The sequence below is a fragment of the Gavialis gangeticus genome, unplaced genomic scaffold, assembly GCF_001723915.1.
Source record: "Gavialis gangeticus isolate Ggan-Ray unplaced genomic scaffold, GavGan_comp1, whole genome shotgun sequence".
NCBI classification, from domain to species: Eukaryota; Metazoa; Chordata; order Crocodylia; family Gavialidae; genus Gavialis; species Gavialis gangeticus.
This window is the reverse complement of record NW_017729013.1, coordinates 5,992,762-6,003,505: the sequence shown is the minus strand read 5'-3', so window position 1 is coordinate 6,003,505 and position 10,744 is coordinate 5,992,762. Positions and strand designations below refer to the sequence as shown.

The 10,744-nt window shown below is 45.2% G+C and overlaps 1 protein-coding gene across 4 annotated transcripts in view; it reads left to right on the top strand.

The window, feature by feature from the left end:
* LOC109293473 (protein spinster homolog 3-like) overlaps positions 1 to 10,744 on the top strand; it is a 90,584-nt gene that overhangs the window by 53,874 nt on the left and 25,966 nt on the right. For all 4 annotated transcript variants that reach the window (XM_019511422.1, XM_019511421.1, XM_019511420.1 and 1 more), the window contains 2 exons: positions 1,223 to 1,375; positions 6,417 to 6,606. In XM_019511422.1, coding sequence (XP_019366967.1) covers positions 1,223 to 1,375; positions 6,417 to 6,606 — 343 coding nt within the window. The remainder of the gene's footprint in view (positions 1 to 1,222; positions 1,376 to 6,416; positions 6,607 to 10,744) is intronic.

Below are 10,744 nucleotides of genomic sequence, written 5' to 3'. Positions count from 1 at the left end.
CAAATCTACCCGGCTTTCTGTCTGCTATTGAGGTTTCAGATAAATGAGCTATTGGAGAGTAATGGGGCCTTCAGATTATATTCCCATAACACCACATGGTGATAACATCAAACACAGATAATCATCAGGTGAGTGCCAGTTGCTGAAATCTTCCAAGGCTGACTTCCAAGCATACTTCCAGTTGATAATATGTACCCTAGGGTGAGGACTGAGGGAGATGGCAGCACCAATCCAATTGTTATGTTGGGCGGTAACCCATCTGATTTCTCCTGTTCTGTACTGGCAGAAATAGCATGTTCCTTGTAATGATGATTTAACAAAAGTCTTTGCAGAGTAGAAGGCATTTGCTGCCCTGCATATCTGACAGAAGCAAGGTTTGCCCTTGACTACACTTCTTCCTGGGCATTTGTTCATGTGAGAGGCTCCAGGAGGTAGTAAATAATTGCAGCTCCCACTTACCTGCACGCACAGCCTTGGGAATGCCAAGCCTGTTTTTTTTTACCACCAAACAGCCATCTCTGAAAAGTGCCCAGAGGAAGATGGGTCTGAAAGCATCAGCAAAACAGGGCCAGAAGGAAATCTGGATCTCACTTGTGTCCTTAATAGTAATCAACATGCTGTTAAGTTCTGCATAGGCCCTGTGCCGATAACCCCTTTCATGATGCTGTCCTTGTGGGTTCTTCCTAAGCTGTGTTGGATCAACAGGTTTTGGGCAATCTCATATGATGTTATATAGCCTGCTACACTACTTCATGGCATTGTGGCCAGAATTTGCAGGATGAGGAAGTGCATTTGTGGAGCAGTTGTGCAGCCATGCCACAACATGCTCACCACTTCAGCTTTGGCACCAGGCTAAAAAACAGAACAGCCGTCCACAAGGTGGCACTGTTGACTTGTATGAAGCTCACTTGTACAGTTCTCAAATTGCGACAAAGAACTTAATGACCTGGCAGCATGCTGACATTGTAGTTTTGCTTTCAAAGCCTACCTGTAACTGCCTTAATAAATCTTGGCAATAAAATATACAAGAGGCTAAAGTTGAGCTTTCACATTAAGGAATCAATGGGTCACACTCCTGCTGTTGCTGTCCTACTTGGTCTGAGTATAGCATCTGTTCTCATCATAGATTTTTGTGATCATGATTTTTATGCTTCCTGAAATAACATCCTTTTGCTCAAAGTATTTCTCAAAACTCTGATACTTGTTTCTCCTGATCTGGCAGCTGGAGTTTCATCTGGTCCACATTGGGTTTTACAACTGTGGCGTTTGTGACTGGAGTCCTGGGATTCTGGATGCCGGCGTTTCTATACAGGGCTGAACTCCTCCGTGGCATTGTCTCTCCATGCCTTGAGGAGCCATGCATGTCCTCCAACAGGTGAGGTGTGCTTCATTCTTGAAAGCTATAGAAAATGTATGCAAGAACACGATGTATTTCTTAACCCCAATGGTGGCCAGGGGCTCTAAGAAAAGGCTAGGGTTGGACTGTGAGCAGTTATGGGGAAGGTATAAGGTACTGGTATTAAAAGAGATCACTGAGGAATGCTATGATCACCTTAAGGAATGCTGTGAGTTTATTGTTTTAGATTCATACTGTAAATGAGCTGGTGCCCTTTTCTTGAAGGTTCATTTACCTGGTGAGATGCTACTAGTCCTTCAAAAAAGGCAGTTTACACTGTAGCTTCTCAGTCTGTGGAGAAAGGCCTAGCTAATGGAAAAGAAGGTCCAAGTTTGAGAGCTCCCTTGACCTCCTAGATACATACATGAAAGTCACCTGACCCCATAGAATGGATAACTGTCACCACCGCATGATGGGCTGTGCTTCCCTCCTTCATAGACCCTTTGGGAGTGTTTATTTTTTCAGTGCTTGACCCTGGCCCCTCACTCTTCAGCAATGGAAAGCTGCATAGGTCTGCTACTGAAAAACTGGATTTCTTGGCACCCTGTTTCTTACTGGCTTCTGCTAGTAGGTCCAAAAGAGCTCGAGCATTGGTTGGAGATGTAACTCTAACAGGAGCTGTGGAACCATCAGATTTTTGCAGCAACTCGTAAATCTTGTCAAAATGAAGCACTGTATAGCTGAAATACAGTATTCAGGGACATTTGGGTAAACAATAAAGAAAAGCCTACTCTCACGTCTCGTCTATCTTGGCTAGGTTTGTTGAGTTATGGAAGCCCCACTTGGGCCTGGCCTCAAGGGAAGGGGCCCAGTGTTCTGCAGCAAAACCTGCTCTGTGTGTAGGGGAGATGAAAGGGGAAAGCTCAGTTGAGTCACCCTGCATTTGAAGAAACAGCTTCTTGTAGCAGTATGCTCCAGTCTCTTTTCTTTGTCTCAGGTTCCAGTCTTGCTGTCTTTCTGTGTCCTGACACAGAAAGTTAAACTAGTTTCCCCATCCATCTCCAAAAAGTCTTCTTGGCTTGTCTAGTGGTGGTTCTTCCAGTCTATCTACCAAGTAGTTTTCAGATAACTTGCATCTCCCAGGTGACTTGCAACCTTCAAGCTGCAAGTTCTTGATAGTCCATTTGCAGCAGCCTCAGCATACCTGCACGGCTCATCCTTCATTACGTTCTTTTGTCTCTGGAAAGAGACTAATTGCTTTACACTAGATGGACATTAAAAGTGAGTAGGAAAACTTAATCACATACTTGTTACAAACCTAAAATGATATTGTCACAAAAAACCCACAAACCACGAGATATGTGCGAGTGTTGGATTGTGGGAAGAAGGGAGAAGTCATCTAAATGTTCTGGTAAAAGATTACTCAGTAAAGATGAACCTGAGCACGAGATTCATTGTCAAAGTTGAGGGGAATTAAGCCCCCATCTGATGATACCACAGCAGTGAGAAGGGAACAGAGGTTATTGAATCTGAACCTGTTACCAAGTGGCCGGGTTTGAGACTGGAGTCACACTAACAGGTCTGAGCCATCTGGCACAGCACCCTAGCACTCTGCCTCAAAATTGGGTACCTTCTATCAGTCAGTAACTTGTCTATAGGCAGAACTGTGCTAGAGAGGAATAGTCAGGTACAGATATTGATATACAGGTAAAATATCTGGTACCTTTTAGAAAATTGTGTGTGGTGTCAAAAGGAGGCAAAGGATCTGCAGCTACATATAGCAAGGGAGCTGCAGAAAAGAGGGTCCTGAGGTAATTCTTGTCTGGCTTTTAATTGATTTTTGACATTCTTGGAAGCCTCTTGCCCTCAGCACGGAGGAAAACGTTCTCGGCCTTCTACACTGAGAGTAGTAAAGTATGCTTAGTACAGCTCTTAGATGCAGCAAGCACTCAAATACGTCCCAACGTCTACACGCTGAATGTCCATTCTCTGTGCACGTGGTCATAAATTCCTTTGTTTTTTCAGGGTATTTTGAGGGGCAGCAGATTGCCATGTTTTTTATCCTCATGGTGGGAAAGAAGGGTTCAGAATATAGAGGAAAAACAAACCAGAAGAGCTTTGTTTATCTCCTTGGGTAGCATAGAGAGACTAGGGGAAGCTATATTTAAGCAGGCTGACAGTCTCTGAACTCAGAGCTGGAGGTATTGGACAGTTTACTGGCTAGTTCACCAGGAGATGATGGCAGCAGATCAGAACTTCAGTACATAACTATTTTTGCACTGGCCAATCCTAGGACAAGCTTTGGTAGTGAAGTCCAGCCTGGAGAAACCTGCCCAGTTTCAGATAATAGGCATACTGATGTGAGAGTTCATGAATTGTCACCTGCAGGTACCCACCATATCTTCTCTACTAGTGACTATTTCTGAGGAACTTGTTTTGCTGAGATGCTAGTCCCATTTTGCTTGTTCCAAGCATAAGATGCAGTTTTATTTTCTAACTCGCATTTTGGATGATTTGATGATAATGATATTAGAGTAAATGCTACCTTCATCGAAGTAAAAGACTGCCTGACATTTACTCTTATCTCACATACTGCATTGTATGCTAAGGTTTTCTTTTCTTTTTTTAAACTGTCATGGGAGCTAATGCTAAGGACCTCATATAGCTGGTTACACATATTTTTTGGTGGAGTGGCATAAAGGGAAATATCAGATTTACATCTGCTAGTGCTTGGATTTTCAGGGTGCTGCACATTCCTGGATTTCCCCAGTGATACTTTAAGCATGTCTGAAGCTGATTAACAGCCAGAGGGGATGACTCTTGCTTAAGGATCAGTCTTGCAGCACCTAGGCTCCCTGGAAACAAAAATTCAACCTGCAGCATAGCTGACTCAGCCCTTCAGATACCATGCAGTTTATGTACAGGTCTTCACACGGAGACCTTTGCACAGGTCAGACAAGTACTTGGGGTTCTCAGATGCTTAAAGACCCCTGGGCAACCTAAAGAAGAAAATTCTCTCTCCACAGCTTGGCTTCTGTACTTCTTTCTCTCTACATATTTTGTTGTGCCCTCTGATGGACTAATGCTAGGCTGCTTCTGATTTCAAACTTGACTCTACCTGGCAGAGATGTTTGTAAAAGATTTGCTGGTTCTATGCATACTACAAGAATTATTACTAGTTATAAATTAGAGGATTGAGGGTGGTGAACTTGTAGTAACCTTATGCTTTGCCTAGTGCCATTGGATTATTTTTCCTACTAATTCTACAGTGAAGTAGTGAAGTGATAATGTCCAGTTATCCAGGAGGCACTGGAAGAGCCAGTACACTGCATCAGTTTGATCACTACAAATGCAGTTGCCCCTGCCCTGGGCTAGGGATAGAAATTACACATAAACCAGTTCAGATCTATAACACAACAGAAGTCCAGCGCACATAAGCTGCTTGCAAAATGGCTGAAACTGGTTTAAGATAAACCTGGGTGGATGTAGTATCAGACTTAACTGATTTAGGTTAAATTGGTTTATTGAACTTCTGTCTCAGATCCCCCCCCGATTCAAGTTAACTGGCAGTCTTCCATCATGCCAGTATGCTTTGCATTTCCCCTGCAAACCCCACCCCTCACAGGGTGGGTGAGCTAGCCTTGCCCCAAACTGTCTGCTGCAGCTGAGCAGGGAGGTGTGCTGTAGCACCCCCCGGCTTCTGGCCTGGGCCACTGCAGGCATGTGGCTGCATTTCCAGAATCAAAAATGAATGAATGTCTGTTCACTTAGGCTGCTTGCAGATGTGGAAAAAAAATGTTGCTTTACTTTAAACTTGGTGCGCTTCCACGCTGAGCCCAGCACATGCCCAGAAGAGGCAGCACCTTATTTGCACCAATGTCTGTAGAGATTGAACACCTTAGCTATTCAATCAGCTATTAAATACAAGTACCAAAAAGCCCCATTGAAGTGCCCATTCTATACAAAAGCTGCAGAGTTGGGTCAAACTAATGCACTGCTGCTTCTAGCAAAATGCATTCTGTTTTGTTTTTTATCCACATTTGTCATTGCCCTTGTTTATCAGTTCAGTCTATACAGCTTAGACGAACCTGTGAAGATTGAATTGATTCAGTCTCGGGCTTTTTGACTATCTGTACTTAGCCCTAGAGTTAAGGTGAACTGAAAAAGTAGGGTTCAGCATAAAGCTATGGACCTTGTTAAAATATATTTAAAGGTTCATGTTCTCAGAACTCTCCTTTGCCCCTGTTTCCACTCGGATGAAGAAGTTCATGATGTGTTCAACAGTGACTCCATAGTCTTGTCTTGCTTTGTCACTGGAATCTCATTTGGGACTGTGGGGATGTTGAGGGGCAAGGAGCCCCTTAGGAAGCTAATGAGGGTACATGCTTTCTTGATGAGGGTACTGGCTATTTCTGATGAGGATGTCAGCTCTTACAGGCCTACAAAAGGAACCCAAGTGGCATTTGAAATCCCGTGTTGTGAAAATGTCCCATGCAGTTTCAGTTGGATAGTTACTTAATCTACTCCGAGCTGCTCTGAAAAGTAAAAGCTGTTTCCAGCAGTAGAAGTTAGTCTGGCCAGATGGGTCACTTGAGGATTACAACTCTTACGCCAGCATGTTCCAGCGTGATGAGAGCCCTTCCAAGGGAGTGGATTGTGAGGCCAGTAGCCCCATCTCTACTGTGGGGGTAGGAGTAGGTATACGTAAGGAAGTATCTTAGTTTACTGGACTGGCCAGGATGGCTGGGGGCTCCTTTAAGTCGCTGGTTCTTTCAGACAGCTCCTACTAGCAGAGACCCCAGTGGGGTTTTATTCGTCTTTTGAGGGCATATATGTTAACAGCTGCTCTGCAGGAAAACATCTGCTTTGAGTGGGCAGGAATCAAGAGCAGAAGTGTAACTTGCATGCTTCAGTAATGTAGCCTTGGATAGAAGGGATTGGGATACCCGGATAAAACAGAGCCCACATTGGATTATTTTTTCCTATAACCCTAAGATTAGTGTCACAACTAACTGACCACTAATAATGCATCTTTTCCTTAATATACCCTACTCACCGCATCCCTTTCCTTTACTACCAGCTTAATATTTGGAGGAATTACTGTTGGGACAGGAATTTTTGGAGTCGTCACTGGGGCAGAAGTTGCAAAAAGATGGAGGAAGATTAACTCCAAAGCTGACCCTCTTCTCTGCTCCATAAGTATGTTCATTTCTGCTCTGTTCCTCTACGTGGCAATCATGGTGGCCCAGGAAAACATCATAGCTACTTACGTGAGTGATGAGACCATCTGTCCGCAACAAACTGCTTTGCAGGATATTGTGGGTGGGTTGACGTGGCTGAACTGGTTCCATTTCATTACCTGCTTACAGTGGCTAATGCCTGAGCACATAGCACTAAATTGGTCTGCACTTCATAGGGGCAATCCAGGGACCTTAGAGGCCTCAAAGTGTAATGCCTCCCCCTTAGTTGGAGCAGGCAAATACCTGATGGAACAGGGAAGTATTGCAGACTGGGAGTAGCAGACTTCATAGACTGAACCAGTGTACTGAAGATGATGATGAGAAATTCAGGCACCATAAGTTTGGACAAGTGCTGAAAGGTTGCGTTGGACGCTCGGACATGTGACAGAAATTGGCCGATTTTGCAAATTAATTGCATCACATTGTACATGTGTGGGGGGTTTTTATGATATAAATGAGGGGGTCTTGATCCTTCCCTCCACCGTAGTGGTGCCCCCCAGGGCTGCTTGAGCGAGCAGTTAGCATATGGGTGCTGCCTGAACTGGGGCAGTACCTGCCTACTATCAGCCCACCCTGGCAGCCCAGGGGGGTGCTCCTGCCGCCACAGAAGGAAGAACTGCCCCCCCCCACCTCAGTCCAGGGGCCACTCAGCCCACCAGCAGCTCGCCCCCCTGCCATGGGAGATGCAGGCAGGCTTTGTGGCAGGGGCAGGGAGGAAGGATCAGGCCCCTCGCTGTAACAGTGCTGGAAGCTCCTGAGTTGAATTAGTGGGATTTTAATCGTTGGAATTAAAAACCCAGCATTTTGGTTTGGGGAACTAAGCCCCTGTCATGTGTACAAGTACCCATTATGTTTTAGTTGAGTGAAGTGTGGCTGTCCCTTCCTCCACAGGTGCAGTGAGGAGCGAGCTCTAATAGAGTGGCTTCTGGCATTTACAGCTCTTGTGTCTGTTTACTGCCAGAACACTTCAAGATTTGTGTGCTTGGCAGTGTAAGATGAACACAGTTCCTGCTTTTTGAATAATTTAGCCTTCAATTTGGGTGTCCAAAATCACTAGTTGCTCTTGAAAACTTAAGCCCACAGTGATGTAACCAGAAATGTAAACAGTGTGAATATTGTTCTCAGTAAAGGGAAATGCAGAAACCTACCAGGAGTGATGAGTAGCTGCAGGAACTCTCAGCAAGGAGTAAGTGAATGCAAACTGTATTTTAGCCATAATTTGTTAACAGCCATGAAAAGACTCCGAACCTTTTCCAATGTACCCATGAAAAGACTATGAGCCTTTTCCAGTGCATCTTTTATTCACCGTTACCAGTATTAACATAAATAATAGGATCCAGGAAGAGTTAATGATAGTAATCAACACGTCAATTCAAAAGGAGTACTTTCATAGCTCCTTCTCTTCTAAAAATAACATTATGCTAAAGGAAAACCTCTTTGAATCTTCAGGAGCATGTTCTCCATGAAAGGCCATCCAGCACTGATGGATTTTTCAGGCCCACAAATCCAAATGTGGTCTTTAATATGACATAATTTTTTTTATTAATGTGTGAAGAGTCAAATAGCAAAGTGTAATTATCTCAAGAATTTGTACTTGTCCTTTGTAGGAATCACTCTCAAATCCTCATGCAGTCCTCCCTGCACCCCAGTACCTTTTGTGCATAAAAGTATTGCACACGAGCATGGTTTCATATTCCACTAACTTCCACAGTTAAGATGATTCAGCCAGCATGTTGTAGCATCACATTTTGTTCCCTTGTCCTTGATTAGGGATGATAGCATGAAAACCCACTCTTTTTTTAAGAGTTTGTCTCCTTCTCTTACTTATGAGACATCAAGTGATGACAAAGCTTTGTGAGGTGAACATCCTAATGAACAAAAAAGCTTTTTATGTATAAAAACATCTTTGAAGGGGCTGGTGGTACAAAAACCTCTTTGAAACCCACTCCCTTCTTAAATGTATATTGGCAGAATCCTTCCTCGAGTAATTAAATCCATCTCAGAGTAGGATGTGGGTCACCATGGTCTCAATGTCTGTCTTTTCCCTTCTTCCCTTGCCCCCACCCCTGCCTACAAAGGGTCAGTGGGTTTCTTAAATGCTCCAACTTCTCTGGATTATATTGGCTCTTTGTTGCATATTAGAAAGGCTGGATCAAGCATGAGCGGTGGGTTGTAATAAATTCTATGTACTTCTTACCTGTTTCTTATTCTTTACAGCCACCTGACTTGTTCCCTTTCCTGGTGCCTGTTATGTCTGTGTCTCTAAACTATATCTGACATGAGACATAATGGTGTGTGAATGAGGGTGGAGTGCCAGCTGGTGCATTTGACTTGAAGGTCCCACTGAAACAAAGCTTTCAGCAGTGGCAAAAGCTGTCAGAGAAACTGGCTTTCCCATCATAGTTAATTCAGCCACACTGAAGGTAGCAAACTTGTCCCTACCACAGTGCATGTGACGGTAACCAAGGCAAAAAACCGCATGTTTCACATAATTTCCAAAGGCAGTGCCTTCTGGATCTAAATAAATGATGAAGGCCGTGTTGGCTGGGTGCAGCTGATAGAGCCATATCAAAATTGAGGTATGCATTCAAATAGGCAAGAATCTTTCTGTGGAAACTAGTGTGGCAGCTGGTAAAAGATGTTTCTCTCCTTTTGTTATCTATATTATTCAGTAGTTCTCTGCTGCAAAATTACTCTTGGGAAGTTTGTTCCCACAAAGTTGTAACCAAGTTGGTGGAATATTTCACAGTCTCAGAAGAGGTTCTGGTTGGTTTGCTTGGAATTATTTATAAAATAGATATAACTATCCAAAACTGTAAATTTTCTGTAGCCCGGGTAGTACTCAATTATGTACTCCCCTCTCCAATTGAAGGGAATGTTAGCCCAGCAGGTGCTCTGTGGGGTGAAACTGCCTTTTGCACACAGTTTCCTCCTTCCCCTATAAAGTGGGGACACATCTTAAGACTTAACAATATACAAATGTATTAACATATAATCAGAGTTAAAAATGGAACATATATAATAAAGACATGGGAACTATCTGCAATATATATACATACATACACACACACACACAACTCTATGCAAATACTTTGGGTGCAGGTGAGGGATCTGGGAAACAAAGGGTCTCCGTAAACATCATGCAGTCTTATTCTCTAGTGAAATACTAATCTGCAAAGCATGAGGCACAAGTTCACAAAATAGGAGGCGCAGGGTTTACAAAATATGAGACCCAGGGGGGAATAAACAAACAATAACAATGCCCCAGGAGAAGGAGGAGCCCTAGATGAGACGTGGGGAGCCCCACATACCCCAGCTGCCCCTTTAACAAACTTAAATATCCCAGTTACTCATCATGGGAGGAAGACCCTTCTTCCCTGTAGAAATCCCCTTCCCAGGCAACTCACGACTCCTCCAAGAGTCCGGTGAGGCTGTCCTTGTCTTCCGGTGTGAGGTGTCTCTCCCCTTGGCAGGGGGGCCTCAGCTGCTTTGGGGCTTTCCTGGCCTCTGGCCTGCTTGGGGACCTGTGCATTGCTCTCTGCACCATTGGCCCTGCCTTGTGCCAGGGGTTGGAGACCCAAGCCGCCTGGTGTGGCGCCAGGGTCTCGGTCTGCTCCCGGATCGTCCATGCACTGACTGTGTATCATGTACCCGGCCCGTGCCAGGGGTTGGAGACCCTAGCTGCCTTGTGTGGCTCCGGGGTCTCGGTCCGCTCCTGGACCCTCCATGCACCAACCTGTGCACCAACTGCCTGGCCTCCTGCCAGGGGTTGGAGACCCGAGACACTTCGTACAGCTCCCAGGGTCTTGGTCCCTCTCGGACTCTCCGTGCACTGCCCGTACACTGACTGCCTGGCCTCGTGCCAAGGGTTGGAGACCCAAGCCGCCTTGTGCGGCTCCCAGGGTCTTGGTCTCTCTTGGACCCTCCGTGCACAAGCTGTGTACCAAGACAGGGCTGGGGGGCATGGCTGCTTGCTGCTCCCCATCCAGTGACAAGTCTTCAGGCTCTTCCAGGGCAAAAGCCCCGCCCCGCTGGCCAACTCTCCCAGCTCTTCCTTGCCTTCGTCCCTCAATGCAGCCACCCATGCGCCGGGCACGCTGCTCCTTAATTCCCTTCGGGGGCTTCTCCCCTAGATTGCAAATGGAGCAATCGGGGGGGGGGGGGGGGG